Here is a 17514-nt window from a genome sequence, read left to right as displayed (position 1 = left end):
TGTGTTCACCTGTTTCCACAGACCTCACTACTTCCTATTGTCTTACCACAGTGGACTTCACTCACCTACATCCCCCACCTGATCTATGAGTTTATGACCCTGAACAAAAAAGAGGAGAAACCACCCTAAGACCAGAAGAGCATTCTCCTAGGCTGATAGGAAAGGAGAACTGAGAAGGTTTGGGGATCCCTGGGTAGAGAATTAGATCTGAAGGGGCCAAAAGGACAGCTGTAAGCAGTGATGGGCTGGTAAATGTTTAATAACTGCTCTCCAGGGAAAAAATGTGTGTGTGTGTGTGTGTGTGTGTAAATTTTACTGGAATAAAGGATATGTTTGTTGCACAAAATTGACAATTTGGGCTTCCCTGGTGGCACAGTGCCTGGGAGTCCGCCTGCCGATGCAGGGGATGCGGGTTTGTGCCCCAGTCCGGGAAGATCCCACATGCCGCGGAGCGGCTGGGCCCGTGAGCCATGGCCACTGAGCCTGCGCGTCCAGAGCCTGTGCTCCACGACAGGAGAGGCCACAACAGTGAGAGGCCCGCGTACTGCAAAAAAAAAAAAAAAAAATTGAAAATTTACAAATAATAATACTTTATTGTAAATACTCTTTATTGTAAATGCCATCTAGCCAATTAATTCTCACAGAAATGTTTTTGTTGATTTTTCTGCCAACCTCTTGATTCCAAAGCCAACTGTCACTGCAATTTAGCCATGATTTAACAAAATTAGACCACGAAGAAATGCTTGACAACAATATGACTCAGCAAAGAAGTTGCTGACGTCACTGACGCATGAATGCAGTTCTGACATGAATGCTAGTTGAAATGTTTGTTCCTGTTAATGAATAAGACAAAAGTAAAACAACAAAGACTTGTGTCCAAACTCCTTCACCAGTGACATGAGTCACCTGTTGGCTGCACTGGATAATAATCCCCTCCATTTTTTGTGCCGTTCACAACGTATCAACTACAGGCAGAACACACTGTTAAGTTTAATTTACATTATTAACATTGTATCCATCACATTCTTAAGACTGGACAATCAACAAAACGACAAGTCAAGCCCTGATCTGTGGTGTTCCCCAGTCCCTGCGGTGCAAATGCACTCCCCGTGGGTCACTGAAGGCAGACCCGGCAAGGGACGGGCAGTGCCCTTACCCCACGTTCCTCATGCGAGACAATAGGTGTAAATTACCTTAAGAGCACAGATGAGAGCAAAATGGAGTAAAATAAGGAAGTGATGAGTTTTTAGTATGTATTGCCTCGGTTTTAATATAATTTATTTAAGTATAAATTTAAATAATTTAATTTTTTAGCAGCTGTGTTTAACAACGAGCTTGCAAAACTCCTGAAAATTTAACAATCAGCTCTCACAAGCCAGCACAAGCCGGCTCCAACACACCACTGGATCTAAGGGAAGTAGCTAGAAATGAGAGACAAGGACTCAGGGGAGGCCAGAGTCCTGTGGGAGAGGAGCTACTTGCTCAGTCTCCGTCTGACTCACCCCTTGGCGGGGGTGGAGGGGGTGGCCCTTTACAACATCCCAAAGGTGGGGACCTGGGTATTGAGGGTGAGCAGAAATCCCGTCCATCCTGACCAGCTGAATGGGACCAAATGAAGACCCTCCTGATGGGAGACAGAGGTTAAATACACCCCTGGGGGCATAGTCATACCCATTCTGTAGATGTGGAAACTGAGGCTTCAGGGAGTTGTTACTTATCCAGGGTCACTAGCTGCCGAGAGGTGGAGGCCACACCGACAACCAGGTTTGTTAGCTTCCGACCCACCTCCTTTCTGCAGAGTCCGCCAGCGCCATCCTGGAAACAGCTCCTGGAGCTCGTGACCTGCACTAGGACGGTCCTTGGATTTTAGTGCACACAACTCTGGAATTCTGTTCACCGTTCCCCTAATTAAAACCTATGTCCCTGAAAGAGATGACTAGCAACTTGAGAGCAGGACCCATGCTGAATATCTGTGGTATTGCCGGCACTTAGAATTCCAGCTCATTGGCATCAGAAGAGATCTTAAGAACCCCCTGGGTCAGAGCTCCCATTGCACATACAGGGAAAGCTGAGATCCCCAGTCCGACAGCAAGAACACCAGCAGCCTCAGGCCTTGAACTCAGGACTAGAGCTCCTACCAACCATCTGAGTTGCTGGTGAATGACAAATATTCCAGGTAAGAGAATCAGAGGGGTTGAACAAAACGAGATCTGAGAGCCAAAAAGCAGGCTTCCCCCTCCCCAGAAAGTCCCAACCAGATGGAAAAAGAGAGCAGAGAATATGGTATCCTCAGCTGGATTTAGGGGTGATTCCAGGAGAGACTTCCTGCCAGGGTGGTACCCTCGAGATCCTTTGTGAAAGCCCATAGAGCAACGAAGTCTCCATAAGATGTTCTCATCATAAGTTCATTACTGCAGAGATGCGCAGAGTCAGTGGGGAAACTGAGGCAGGAAGGCAGAGCCTCAGGAACCCTCAGAGCCTGAGACTCCACCTGAAGACTTCTGAGTTCTCAGATTTTCATCCCTTTTGCCCCAGCAAAACAGACCTCTTCCGGAGCAGGGGTGCCTCTTGAAGGACCAACTAGGACTTATGCTCTGGCACCCAGGCAAGCAGGAAGCTGAAGGCTGTCTGCTAAAGCCATGGTTCCAGCATTTTCCAGATGGACTCCTCAGCAGGCCGCAGAGACCTCAATTCGGCTGTACTGGATGCCAGCCGAGCTCTGCCTGTGGCCAAAGCTCAGGGCGAACCTGGAGAGCAGAGAGTAAGTGGCGTCAGAGGGTGACGGGGCCTGGTGGCCTTCCCCGGGGGGTGATGGGAGTGGACCATACCTGGGATCCCCATCCCATCCCCACCCCACTCCTACCTGACCCTCCCTGCTTCCTGCCTTAATGCGCATTTCCATCTTCTGGACCACCCAGCCGCTCCCCCCCCCACCATCTTCCTGTGTCCACCCACGCCTCCTACAGCCGGTTCTCCTAATCACAGGACTGACCTTTCTAAGCACGAAGACCAACTCCTGTCACTCCTGCTGAGAAGTGACGTCACTCACAGCCTCATGTCCAAGCCCCTCTCTGCAGCTGGCCTCTCCCGTGTCACCGCCCTCCAGTCCCATCTTCCCATTCCACCCCGGCCACATGGGTCTCCTTCTTGCTCTTCAAAACCCCCAGCTTGTTCCCACCTCGGGGCCTTTGCTCTGGCTGTTCCCTCTGCCTAGGACACTCTCTTCCAGCTCTTGGAAAAGATGGCTTTTTCTCATTATTCAGGTCTCAGCTCAATTGCCACCTCTTCGCAGAGGCCTTCGTTGAGCATCCTTTCATTCATTCACTAGAGCTAGAGTCACTGCTGGCCTGTCATGGGCCAAGCACTGTTCTAGGCCCTGGGAATAGACCAGTGAACATAACAGGTACACAAAAATGTCCTTCAATGTCATGAAGAGCTCACGATCAACTTGCGTCATTAACGTACCCATGGTACACTTGGACCCTAGCTGAAGAGATGGAAAGCTCCACACTGCCGCCAAATCCACTGTTCGCCCTCTGACAGTTAACCTGCCTTATTTTCCTCATGATATAAACCCCACTCTCATTTATCTTATTCCTGCATTTGGGTGTTCTGTAATCCATCTCTCCCCTTTGCATTAAAATGTAACTTCCTCCTCATTCCAGAGACACGGTGTCTCTTGGTCACAGGTCTGTCCCGTGAGCCTAGTACAGTGCCTGGCTCCTAGCTGGCACTTGGAAAATATTTGCTGAAAGTGAATGAATGGATTCCTGAGAACGCTCTTTTGGTGATCATATCACCCTGGGAACGGAAAGGTCTCTTCTGAACCCAAGTACCCTGATGTGAAAGGGAAAGGAACATGCTTATGGCACTCAGTGGCCACTGATGGCAAGGGCGTCTGAGCCCCTCGGTTACTGATGTCTCTCTAAAGGAGCAGAGGAAATAGACCGTTAAGCTGCAGGTCCCCATTTCCAACAAGCACATCTGCGGCATGAGGACACGAATAGAAGTAAACCCCACAGCAGCAGACGGTCGCTCCATCCAGCCTCCATCCTCTCGTCTCCTTGGGGATCTAGGTCTCCTCTGTTGCATGTGATCTTCGTAGGACTGTCAATAGAGGCGGCTTGCCCTATCCTGGCCAATTTGGGGGTTAGGGGGGTGGGCACATAAACCAGGCTTAGCCAATCAGACTTTCTCCTGGGGATGTGATTCTTGTAGGGAGCAACACAGCACTGAGAACAGTTGGTGCTGGAAGGAGGGTCCCATTAGTGCTTGCTTGCAAGATCTCTGGAGCTTCCCGTGTCCCCATGCTCCCCACGGGTGAGTTTCTTTCTCTCTCTGTGGCCTGTGATATCAGGGGCCCCCTGAACGGTAAGGGCTGGAGTGATGGCTCACCCAGCCAAAGTTGGCTCCGGACCCAGCCAAAGCCCCTAACTTCCTGTCTTTTCCTGAGGCTGGAGAAGATCCAGCCTGCTTTCCCCAAGGTCTGGCCCAGGCTCCTGAGTCCCCAGGTCCAGCTCAGTGTTCCCCTGAGCTGCAATTCCCTCCTGCCTCACCCTAAAGCTGGCTTCTGCCTGCCTTTCTGCCTCCTTAGCTTCTTATTCCAGAGGAGGGATCTGGAATCTTCTCCCAAGAAAGCTGGTATAGCAGAGATTCCAGGTGGCTCCTAGTATCTGTCCCTCCTTTATGTCTAGTAACAGCACCCTCGATGTTTAGGTGAGCACATGGCACCCAGATTAAAGACCATGTTTTTCAGCCGCCCCTGCAGGTGGATGTGGCCAAGTTCCATCCAAAGGGCTGTAGGTGGAAGTGACGTGTGGATCTTTTAGGTTGTGTGTCCTTCTCTTCCCCTTCCCTCTTTCAGGGAGGTGGTGGCCCCCATGGGCCATGCGGAAAAGTTTATACTGAAGAGAAGGCAGAGCAACAAGAGAGAAGGAGCCTGGGACCCTGGATGACCCCTTGAAGCACAGCTTCAACGCCAGCCCCGGACCCCCTATATTCAGCCTATTCCAAGCAGCCAAATCTGTCTCCTAACTAATATGGCTGGACTGCTGAGGGCCCCGCAGGTGTCATGCAACAAACTGGGAGTGTGCGACTGGCAGAGAACACTCTGGGCGGGGGTGGACCAGGTTTGAAGTTTTACATGGACTCGTTCTGCATCCCTTTGGGGGCCAGGTTGGGGCTTGGCAGGAAGCTGCAGGGAGGCAAGTTCCAACTCACCATTAGAATGATTTACCGTTTTAATTTGTTAGGGCCTCCCAGGAATAGAACGGGCAGTCAGACGCTGGTGACTCCCTTTACGACAACAGGCAACCTGGGGCACTTGCCAAGGATGCTTAGGACTATGGTGGTTTCAGGTCCCTTCTGACACCCCCCCCCCAGTACTCTTTATTTCAACAGCCCGAGGTCCCTGATGCTAAGGTTTTGAACCCCAGTCTAGGACCTACAGACCTTATGTGATCTAGCTCCTACCCACTTGGCCAATCTGATCTTCTCTCCTCCTCCCCTCCCTCCTTGCTCTCTCTGATCCAGCTACCCTGGCTTCCTTGTTGTTCCTTGCATATGCCAGATACACTCCCAACCTCAGAGTCTTTGCACCTGCTGCTCCCTCTACCTGGAAGCCTCGCCCTGCCTCATCTTTATGTGGCTGCCTCCTTCTCATTCACTTAAATGGTACCTACTCAGGGCATCCCTCTCTGACACCCACTCTGATTTAGCCACAACCCTGTGCCCCTCTGTCTCCCTCTCCACCAGCCAGACCCTCTCAATATATTTTGCTCAGTTTCCTTTTCTTCCAGCTACTCATCACTAACTGAAATGCTTTTGTTTCTGCATTCACTGGCTTATTTATTTTCTGTTCCCCTCCCCTACTAGAATGGAAGTTCCGTGAGGACAAGGACCTTCTCCATCTTATTTTCAGACACATTTCCTACGCCCCGAACACTGTGTGGCATATTAACACCCACTGAGTGAGTAGATTATGCTCAGAGTTCTTTGTGTGTGATTCAAAAGGCCGTGATTATAATATTTTGTTTCTCTGAGCTTCCATGACTCTAAGATTCTGTGGTTTTAGGATCTAACTATTCTAACCTCCTATGAGTCCATAACGGCATGATTTTTAAATTCCTATGAGCCGAGCTCAAAGTCAAATAAAACTCTGCTGTAGGAAGACACAAAACAACTCAGGGAAAAGAGTTCATGTTTGAAGACAGGACAAAACTCACTGTATCCAGGCAGTAAGAACACCAGGAAGAGAAGAAAAACACTCTTTTGCAAAGGGAAAGTGTAATGGCTAAAATCCTGAAGCAAAGTGCTCAGGGTTTGATGCCACTCTTCCCCCTAGGCTAGCCCTGGCCCCCTTACCATCTCTTCTGGAATTGCTGGTCTATCTCTGTCAACGACTGGCCTTTTGTTTCAGGGACAAATAAATAGATGAAGCCCAGGCCGAAGACAGCAGTCAGCCCGTAGAGCAGGAAGGTCCAGGACAAGCCAATGGCACCTGGGAAAAACGGGGTGGGAGTGTGGACAGGGCACAGCCTGGGCCAACTCCTCGAACACTGAAAATCAGTTCACCCAAAGCAGATCCTCTAGATGGTAGATTTGCAGTATGCCTAACACGCTGTGAGATAAAAGTATCTTAAAGCAGGAGTAGGACTGGTTGTCCCAGAGGCAGGCAAAGGGCCGGGGCCCAAATCCACCAACATCTTGGCCATACACTAACCAGAGGTGCACCCTTGGCCCCTGAAAATGTGCATGGAGGGAAAATGACATCCACCTCAGCAGCACGACAGCTGCGGGGGCAGCCTTGGCAAAGCTCAGCTCCGAAAAACCATCCTCAGAAACTCCATGAATCGGTTTTTCAATGAATCAAGCATTCGGCCAATTTGGCGTGTGACTGGTTTGCGAGAGAAGGCAGAAGCCTCGGCTCCACCCAGAAGGCTGTGGAGGCAGAAGCACTAATGACGTTTCAGACACCATTCTCACCTCCAACAGCCAGGGCCACACCGCCTCCGAGCAGCCACCCTTCACCAGCTTGACCTCCACTTAATCCTTATTCCAGCAGGGAGAGTGCTGGGCTGGGAGGAGGAAGACTGGGTTCTAGTCTTCTAACTAACTGCCTGGCCAGACTTGGGAAGGATGTATTTCCCAGTCTGTGAGATGGGGATGATAGGGATATGATACAGTTCTAATAAGCCCTCCCTCCATCCCTCCTCCCCTCTCTCCCTCCCTCCCTCCCTCCTCCCCTCTCTCCCTCCCTCCCTCCCTCCTCCCCCTCTCCCTCCCTCTGTCCCTCCTCCCCTCTCTCCCTCCTTCCCTCCCTCCGTCCCTCCTCCCCTCTCTCCCTCCCTCCCTCCCTCCTCCCCTCTCTCCCTCCCTCCCTCCCTCTTTCCCTCCCTTCCTTCCTTCCCTCCTTCCTCTCTCTTTCTCACTCATTCATCCCACATAAAGGGGATGCTTGAAGACTGAGGCACCAGGGAGAAGCTTGGATTCCCAGAGACTGTGTATGGGAGACAGGCATGGTGGGTGGGTTCTTCTGCCAGTATCTCTCACAGTCCCCCAGGGCTCCTCCTTTGAAGAGGAAACACTTGGGTGCAGGAAATGGGAAAACAACTAAACCCTAAGAACTGTGCCTTGGGGCCCTGCAGGGAAGGAGCCCCGCCCACTCTGGCCTCGATGACCCCTGGCCTTGGGTCAGAAGCATCTCAGAGACCCTTCCCTGGTGCTCTGGGGTTTTCTGTGACTTATACCTGGACGATATGGAGGCCCAGGCTCTGTCTGGAGGCAGTTGTTTCTGGATCTTAAAGGAACCGGGCCAAGGGATTAGGTCAGAGGACTCACCAATGAGGTCGAGGAAGGAGAGGCTGATGAAGAGGTTGGCGGCCCAGTTGAAGCTGTTGCAGAAGGCAAAGGCTCGCCCTCGGATCTCCACGGGGTAAACCTCGCTGAGGACAAGCCAGGTCACTAGGACAGGAGAGCAGGGAGGACTCTTAGGCTGCAGCTGGGTCTGCCCAGAAAACTGAGGGGTTTCCCGGGACATCAGACTTTCAGTGTCCTGGGCAAACCGGGATGGTTGGTCACCCTATTCATTAAATTCCTTTCCAGCTAAAACCCTTCCGAGTGAGCTATCCAGGGGCACATTCTGGTTTTATGAGGCCTGAAGCTTAGGGGCCTTTATTTGGGGCCTTTATAAGAAAGAAAATATTACAAACATAACTTAGGCCTCTGCCCTCGGAAGAAGTACCTTCAGAGAAGCAAGGAGCCCTGAAATCTGAGTTCATTGTTCTCGTGGTCAAGCCACCTCTAGACCCTCTGAGACCCTGACGGATTCGGTCCCCAGCCTTCCCGCTAGGAGAGGTAGAAGGCTCCAGAGTTACCTGCAAGAGAACTTCCACTTACCTGGTCCAAAGCTAAAGGAGAAGGCGCTCACAAACAGCATCATGCAGACCAGTGCGGTCCAGTGCAGCAGGGCATGCTCAGGGGCAGGAGAAGGGCGTGCAGCGGGCATGATGCTTAAGGCTGGCAGAGGAAGGGCAGTGGGGTCCCCAGCTCCCGGATGAGGCTTGGGTTTCTCAGAGGTTGACAAGACTGGCCGCCCTGGGCTCTGGTCGGTCATTGGCCGCAGAGGCGGAGCCAAGCCACTGGGCAGGCCAGAGTCTCCAGGGAAGCCTGACAGCCGAGTGGCATTGGGCACGGCCAGGCAACTTGGGCCTGAGTCCATGGGCACAGCAAAGCTGACAAGGCCTATGCCGCTGACCGACAGGGCCATGAGCGCACAGCCAGCGATTAACAGGGCCCTGCGGCCCACTCGGTCCACCAGCCCCATGGCGGTCAGGGTGGCTGCCACCTTCACGGCGCCAAGCCCCACGGAGGCCAGCACAGCCGAGGAGGCCCCACGGAAGCCGACTGAATGGAAGATGGTGGAGGCGTAGCACAGCACGTTGGGCTGCCCTGTTAGCTGCTGGCAAAGCACCAGCCCCAGCCCCACCATGGTCCGGCCTCTCATGTTATCCCTGGTCCTGAAGAGGTCCAGGAAGGAGTATCTTGGCCTCCCCAGGCCCAGCTTCGTGGCCTCGCCTCCCTGGAGGGGGATGAGGTCCCTGTGGGCTGCAGCATCAACTGTACCAGGGGGGAGGAGGAGGAGGCTGAGGGACTGCAGGAGAGCAGGCGCAGTGGCCCAGCCGAACATATGCCTCCAGCCCCAGAGGGCACCGGCCAGCACGTAGTTGAGTGCATAGGAGAGCAGGATGCCCACGGTGATGCCTGCCTCGTAGAGGGACACCAGCACTCCCCGCTGCCGTGGCCCAACCAGCTCTGACACGTAGATACAGCAGGCCATGGAGGAGAGGGAGATGGCAAAGCCAGCCACTGAGCGGCCCAGGACCAGCCAGGCCAGGGAGCTGGCCAGGCTCAGGCTCAGGCTGCCCGCCAACAGCACCAAGTTGCTCCCGAGGATGGCTTGCTTCCTGCCATAGCGGTCGATGAGGAAGCCCCCTACCAGGGAGGCAAGGAGAGCCCCCAGGAGCAGACTGCCCACCAGGAGCTCCTGTTCCGAGCAGCTTAGCCCAAAGTCAAGCTGAAGTGGCAGTAGGGCACCCGATATGACTGCCAGTTCATAGCCAAAGGTCAGGCCGCCCAGCAAAGACACAGAGGCACACAGTGCCAGGAAGAGTGAGGGTCGGCCTGGAAAACAAAAGTAACAGGGACAGAGTCCAGAATGTTTCCTGCCAGAGCGTCCACCCAACCTCCTCTCCCTCTGTCCACCCCTCCATCTCTCCATCTATTCGCTCATCCATTCATGTATCCTTCTACTACATCCATCCATCTATTCATGTATTCATCCATCCATCCATCATCTTTCAACCACTTCTTGCTTTGTCCGTCCATCCTTCCAACTGTCTAATCCATCCATTCACCCATTTATCCACGTACCCACGCATGCATGCATCCACCCATGCGTTCACTCCTTCCTTCATTCCATCCATCCATCTATTTATCCATTTATCCACATACCCACGCATGCATCCATCCATCCATTCATCCACTTCTTCCTTCATCCATTTCTCCCTCCATCCTTCCTTCTGTCCATCTACTTCACCCATTCATCCATCCATCCATCTACCCATCCACTTCTTTCTTCATCCATCCACTCCATTCATTCACCCGTCTATTTACTAATCAATCTATCCACCCAGCCCTTCATCATTCACTCCTCCATCCATCTGTCTACTCCATCCACCACATTTTCATCCATTCATTGGCCCATTTATCTTCCCCTTAATTCACCCAAACATCCATCCATTTTTTGATCCATCTATCCACCCATCTTTGTATTCCATCCCTTATTTACCCAGACACACACCCATCCATTCATGCATCCGTCCAATCATTCCAAAATTTATCTGGCATCTACAACACACCAGGCAGTGTTCTTGGGGCTGGCAATACAATGGTGTTTTCAAAGATCTGACATTCTAGTAGAAAAAGGCAAATGATAAATGAATTAATATATAATATAATTTCAGGTGATGATGGGTGTCGTTTAAAAAAAAAAAAAGGCAGAGAAGGGAATTCCCTGGCAGTCCAGTGTTTAAGACTCCACGCTCCCATTGCAAGGGGCCCGGGTTCGATCCCTGGTCAGGGAACTAGATCCCCCATACATGCTGCAACTAAGAGTTCGCCTGCCACAACTGAGGAGCCCCTGAGCTGCAACTAAGGAGCCCACATGCTACAACTAAGGAGGCGGTGAGCTGCAACTAAAGAGCCCTGGAGCCTCAACTAAGGAGCCCACCTGCCGCAACTAAGGAGCCCGTGTGCTACAACTAAGACCCGTGCAACCAAATAAATAAATATTAAAAAAATAAAACTACTTTCTGTGTATTCTTGGATTAAGTAAATGAAGAAATATATTAAGAATGATGGAAGCCACGTTTAAAAAAAGTAAAATAAAATGTGGCCAATGTGATTAAGGAACTGCGTTTTTAATTTATATTTAATTTTAATTAAGTGTGAAAATAGCCACATGTGGCCAGCAGCTACCATATTGGCAGAGCAGTTAAACGGGTTGCTCTTAATTTTTAATTCACGTACATAAACAAATATTTCTGGAAGCGTCAGGAGTAATCCAGATGTATCTGTCTCACCCATCCCCACCTGGACCTGACAAGAACATTCATAACATTATAGCCAGATTTATGCAGTGTTTGATCTGGACCAGGCACTGCTTTGAGAACTTTTAGTGTAATAGCTCATTTAATTCTCACCACAACTTTATGAGGTGGGCTTTTGTATTATTTATGAATGAGTAAACTGATCATCAGAGACTTGCCTAAGGTCAAGAGTAGTGAGTAGCTGTGTCTAGATTCAAAGCCAGGTGGTCCGGCTCCACAATCCCTGCCCCTAACCACTCCATTATTATACCTTGGCATAATAAGATTTCACCCTGTTCTCTTACTTCTGCCTCGCTCCATCTATGTTAGGCAATTTTTGTGCTGGGGGGAGGAGTTTCATGGGTAGAGGAATCACTCCCCACTTTCTGCTCACCTTTCTCCCCATCACCTCTGCCCCCCAGGGAATAGCCTCCTACCATTCCCTGGCTGGCCTTGCCCTTCCTCTTCATGACCATCAGTAAATACTCTGGGGAGATTATGCTGCCCAGGTCCTGCCCCTTCTTCACCTCCCTCTGCCCCACCTCCCTCGGTTTCTGGAGTTTACTGCCAGAAGGGAAGGTTCTTCCAGGCCATGTGAGGCAATCGAGTGAAAACACAGAATTCTCCTGCCATTTCCTGGGCTCTTCTTGAGGTGAATGGGAACCCAGCCAAAGGGCTCACAGGCAAAGCTGACTGTCCACGGGTTCTGCTGGAAAATGCAGCAGGACAGGTTCAGGTCACAGTGGTAAGAGCAGAACAGCAAAAATAAAAGTGAGATCAAACTGTAATAATAACAAGTGTCATTGATGGAGTATTTCCTCCCCGCAAAGACTTTAGGTGCCTTCTCTCAATTTATCTTCGTAACAACTCTAGGTGGTACTGCTACAATTATCCCCATTTGACAGATGGGAAAACGAAGGCTCAGGGTGTTCTCACAGCTGGGAAGCAACAGGATCAGAACTCAGACGCTGACCCATCTGATTCCCAAACCCATGCACTTAAGAGCTTTGCTGGATTGACTTCAAGCAAGAAGGGCCGATCAGAGATAGGTGGGGTGTGAGAGAGAGCAGGGGCGTAGGGGGCAGATGTGGAGGGGAAATAAAGTTCTCAGGAAAATCCCAAGTCACAAAGCATGGTGAAGTGCTACTGACCCATGGAGCTGTGAAGGACAGCCTCAGATGAGTCAGGGCCGCTAGAAAGATGGGGGAAGAGGATTCTCTTCCTTAAGCTTTCCAAAGCTCCCACCACGTGCTCCATTAAGTCCTAACTCCTTAGCATGACCTCCCAGGCCCTTCACGAGCTGGTGGCCCCAGCCCAACTCCTTGGTCACCTCTCCTCCCCACCCCTGTCCCCACCTCTCCAACACACCCTGCAAACACTGGTTCCCTGCACACACCGTAGATTTTCATGCCGCTCTGCCTCCGCATGTGCCTCCTCTCCCTCTCCTGCTCCACCCGTGTTTCCCAAATGCCCACTCATCCTCATCCCGGGGGGCCTCTGATAATACACGTCTGTTATTTGGCATGAGTCTCGCCGGCTCTGTGGGGAGCTGCCCTTCCCTGTCCCGTCTTCAACTCTGCCTCCGGATCGGGGGTAGAGATGACCTCCCTACTCCACCCCCACCATCCAGCTCCAGAGGTGTGTCCATGACCCAGATCTGATCAGCCAGCAGGTTCCCCGGCCTTGGACAGTGGTGAACGTCACGTGGCTGAACCTGAGCCAGTGAGAGCCAGTCCAGTCCAGGGTGTTTGCTTACTTGGGGTACTGAGCTGGTAGTTTACCTGCCTAGAGCAGGTGGGGGCCATCTCCCCTTGGGAGGGATTCCTGACAACCCTGCCTGAGCCCCTAGATCCAACCATGCCTGAAGCTGTGGACTTTTCAGTGACCAATAAATAACACCCCACCTTTTTTTTTTTTTTTTGGTTAAGCTACTTTGAGGGAATCTCTAATTCCTGTACGTCTTCCTCAACTTTCCAAGTCATATTTTTCACTTCCAACCAACTCTGCTCTCTCCTGCATTTGCTCACACCAAGTAATTGAATAAGTGATGTTTACCTTATTGAACTGAGCAGGATGGGGACGGAGACTTACTGTCTCTGTGCCTCCAGGGCTCCAGCCCCACCCTGACACCCAAGATGGGCTCAATAAAGCTTCTACTGAGTGAACAAATGACTGAGTCAGGGTCCAGGGCGGTATCTCCACGTCCCATTCCAGGACTGTGTCAGATACATTTGAACTTAATCTACTGCTCTAGAGCAGCTGGAGGAATCCTACGATAGCCCAAGTCAGACCACATCATTCTGCTCAGAGCCCTCCAAGGCTCCCACTTCACCCTGAAAAAAAGCCAATGTCCTGAGAGTGGCCTTCAAGGCCCTGTAGGACCTGCCTCCCTTCACTGGGCTCCAGCCACACCAGCCTCCTTCCGGTTCCGCCTCACTCCAAGCCTGTCTCATCTCAAGGCTTTTTATCAGGTGTCACCTCTGCCGGGAAAGCCCTTTCCCTCCATCTCAGAGGCCCCAATCCCCCTTCCCTCTGGTCTCTGCTCAAACGTTGCCTTCTTATGAGAACTTCCCCGGCCCTCTACTTAGAACTGCAAACTCCCGTGGCACCCAGCACTTCGTATTCCCTTCCCTACTTGTTTTTCTCCGTGGTACTTTTCATCATCTGAAATAACTATATGTTTTACATATTATTGGGCTCCCCAAGCAGAATGTCAGCCCCAAAGGAGCAGGAATTGTTTGTTTGTTCTCAGTTGTCTCCTGATGCTGGGGACAGTTCCTGGCATACAGTAGGCACTCAGTAAGTACTGGTTGAGTAAACAGATGACTGAATGAATGAATGAACTCAGGACACAGGGAATCCAGAGAGAAAGGATCTTGGCTTTTGAGCATCCTGGGGTGGGGGGGCCGTAGGGTCCAGAGCCTGGAAGGGAAGTAAATCCTGGCCTCCAAATTAGAGTGGCCTAGCCTGGATTTCGGAACCACTCTTCCTTTCTATGGGTTGTCTGTCTAAATATAGTATATGAAGCTGTCCCACACTGGAGGAAACCCCTCAGTTCTCGAAGCCTCTCACTGTGGCAGGCAGAGCTGCCCAGGGAGAGAATGAAGGGGCAGGCGAAGCGGAAAGAACCCAGGTTTTGGGTGCCCATATCACCAGCTGCAAGTCCCAGGGCACCCTCAGTTGGTGACACTAGAGCAGCATTTCAACCAGAGTCACAATGTATTGGGTCCCTCCCCCACCAGAGACCTGCCATGTCTACCCCTGAAACTCCAGGGAAACACCAGGTTTGAAACTGAACCGTGCAAATATGCTCACCCAGAAGGCTGGCTTCCAAATGTCCCAGCAACAGGTGATACTTACAGAGCAGCCACTATAGCCAACCTCACATCCTTTTCCAGAAGCCATACCTGTGTCAGCTGCCTTCATTCCTACAGCAACCCTGTAACACAGGCACTGGTACCATTCCCATTTTACAGATGAGGCAACTGAGTCACAGAGAGGTAAAGATGTTTGCCTATGGTTGTGACAGAGCACAGAGTGACAGAGCAGGCTCTGAACTCGGGCAGTCTGACTCCAGAATCCCAATGTTTCGTGTGATAAAAAAATAAAAGCTCATGTTAACTGACCATTTACCGTGGGCAAGTGGTATATGAAGTAATTAAGTTCATATTCTCATGTCATTCACATGGCTTCCCTGTGATAGGGTGTTTTATGGGGACCGTTTTGTAGATGAGGAAACTGAAGGTCAGAGAGCTTAACTACACTGTCCCAGGTCACGATGCACCTGGGAAGTGGGGGAAGGAGGGCTGGTACCCTGGTCTTTCTGACCCCAAAATCTATACACAGGGCCACTGAGTCCCCGAGCCCTAAACCAATGTCTGCCACGTAGTAGGTGGATGAATATTGACCCTTTGATGCTTCCGAATCCAGAGAGAAAAACAGAAACCTTAGTCCCCTGGAGCAACAAAGAAATTCCCTCCCCGCCTCCCCCCACCCCATCTCCCCTCTACTGAGTATCTGGAGAGTAGAGGTTTTGTCTGTTTTGTGTAGGCCAGCATCCCCGGGCCTAGAACGGTGCCTGGTGGGAAGCGCTCCGCGAGTGGATGAATAAATTTGCTCCCTTCGGAGCCTCCACTTCTTCATCTGCAGAATAGGAACAATTTCACTGGCCTGTTGGACGCTGTAAGGCTTAAAGCGGTCAGGAAAGGGTCTGGCCCCGAGTAAGCGCCCAGTATCAAGTAAGGAGCCCTCTCAGGTCACTTTTTTTCTGGGCAGAAAGGAGCATGGAAGGAAGTGGGCCCACGTCCCTTCCCAGCCACCAGCCAAGGCCTGCTGTCCCGGCTGCCACCCGAGTGGGCTGTATCTGGTCGGGGAGCTGCAGCTCAGGGCAAAGAGTGCGCGCGCAGGGATGGGGTCGCCGGCCTTCCCTGCCTGCAGCGCCGATCGCGACTTACCCATGCTGAGCAGGACTCCGAGGCGAGCTGGGGGCTCTGGGGACCCTGGCGCGCATCCCCCGGCCGAGTCCCCGCCTCCGCCGCCAAACTTTCCGGCCCGCCTCCAGCCTCCGTCCCTCCCTCCCCGCCTGCCCGCCGGCAGCGCAGCTGCCACGTCGGCCAGCCCTGGGCCCCTCTGCCTGGAGGCGGGACAGAGGTGCGCCCTGGACGTCCCCAGTCTGGCCCGGCCTGGCTGGCACCCCACCCACCGTCATCCCCACTGTGGGGAGGACCCCACAAGTTGTCTTTCCCTGTCCTCCCCGCGGGAAGGAGACTTCCCAATCACTGTGGTCCTCTAGTCCGGCCTCAGACTAGGCCACTAGTCTGGCCTCTTCAGCCAGCATGTGTACACACACACACTCATGCATCTACACTGACTCACACATACCCACTTCAGCCACTCACTCTCCCACATTCATCTTCCATTCACTGGACACTTAGGTTTGGACACGTCCCACCTGCGCTCAGGCAGGGTCCTAGGCCTGGAGGATGGGCTGGGAGAACCAGACAGATAATTAAGTTTGTTCCTCTGGAATTTACTTTCTGGTGGAGGAAGAAGAAAGATAAATAACCAAAGGAACCAGAGAAATACCAGCTAGTAGTGACAAAGGCCAAGCAGAGAATTAAGCTAGGATGCTGGGTTAGGCAAGCGCAGTGGCTGCTTTCGCTGGGGGTGGGCTTGGGAGGGGATCTCTGGGAAGGCTGCTCTGGGGAGGGGATATCTGAGCTGAGACCTCAGGCTCCAGACAGAAGGGAGAACAAAGGCAAAGGCCCTGCAGGAAGGAGCTTGGGGAGCATAAAAACAGAAATGAAGCCATAGTGTCTGGAGCACAGGGGTTGACAGGGAGGGTGGAGGGAGATGGGGCCCGAGGCAGGGGTTGGCAAAGCACAGACCATTTAAGTCCTTGGGAGGCCAGGGTTAGGATGGGATTTTATTCTAACTGACACAGAAATAATTGGGGAGTTCTAGCAGGTTATAGGGAGTAAGGGTGGAAACAGGGGACCACTTGGGAGGCTACTGCAAGGTGAGAGGTGAAGTTGATTTGGACTAAGGTGATAGCAGTGGGGCTGGAGAAAAGTTGGCAGATAGCAGATAGACTTGATAAGGGCTGACAGACTGAGAGAGGAGCAGTCTGGGGTGGGAAAGGAGATGTGAAGTTCTGTTTGGGCTGTGTGATGTTTAAGATGCTCATTAGGCATCCAAGTGGAAATAGATGAGCAGTTCCACGTAAGAGCCTGGAGTCCTGGAAAGGAACCAGGCTGGGGACACGCCCACTAATTCTCACCATCAGGCAAAAGCACAAATGCAGGCTCAGCACTCAGATGGTCAGAGGCTTCTCCGGCTTCTCACTGCGTGTTCACACGTAAACATGTGTGTTCACATGTAAACACTTTTGTTCACATGCGTCAGTAGCCACACCCTCACCCAGCAGGAATCGGGTGCCACTGACACAGACAAGCATCTCGGCAAAGAAGACAGCATCGACATGACCTTCCGAGCCAAGGGACCCGTGTACAGTTCTGAAAATAGTAATAGCTGGGGCAGTTGGAAAATATGGCTCCAAAATTCTTTGTTCCTTCCCTTGAAATCCGGGTGTGCTTGTAACTGCTTTGGCCGGTAGGTTGCACAGAGTGGCATCGTGTGATTTCTGAGGCTGGGTCACTGTGACACTGGACACAGACCTGGAGCTCTGAGCCTCTGAGAAGTCTGACTACTCTGAGCCTACCATGCTGTGAAGAAGCCCAAGGCACACAGAGAGGCCACGTGTGGATCCTCCTGTGATGGTCCTAGCCTTTGAGTCTTCCCAGCATGTGCTCCAGAGCCAGCCTTCAATGATTCTGGCTCCCAACCCTCAAGTCTGTCCAGCTAGGCC

The 17514-nt window shown here is 52.0% G+C and overlaps 1 protein-coding gene across 2 annotated transcripts; it reads right to left on the bottom strand.

Annotated features, from left to right (window-relative positions):
• Positions 1-587: 587 nt before the first annotated feature.
• Positions 588-15690, bottom strand: SLC2A10 (solute carrier family 2 member 10). 2 transcript variants are annotated; one of them, XM_030848734.2, is made up of 5 exons: positions 15602-15690; positions 8398-9681; positions 7840-7962; positions 6364-6499; positions 588-2747 (listed from the first exon to the last, which is right to left on the bottom strand). In XM_030848734.2, the coding sequence occupies exons 1-5, from the start codon at positions 15603-15605 to the stop codon at positions 2669-2671; spliced, it is 1626 nt and encodes a 541-aa protein (XP_030704594.1). In that variant the 5' UTR covers positions 15606-15690; the 3' UTR covers positions 588-2668. The 2 variants fall into 2 exon arrangements, with proteins under 2 accessions (XP_030704594.1, XP_030704590.1); XM_030848730.2 differs by lacking the exon at positions 15602-15690 and having other exon boundaries at positions 8398-10482.
• Positions 15691-17514: the final 1824 nt, after the last annotated feature.

This window comes from Globicephala melas, chromosome 15 (assembly GCF_963455315.2).
Source record: "Globicephala melas chromosome 15, mGloMel1.2, whole genome shotgun sequence".
In the NCBI taxonomy this organism is placed as follows: Eukaryota; Metazoa; Chordata; class Mammalia; order Artiodactyla; family Delphinidae; genus Globicephala; species Globicephala melas.
Note: the sequence above shows the minus strand (reverse complement) of the source record. Positions and strands in the feature narration are given on the sequence as shown.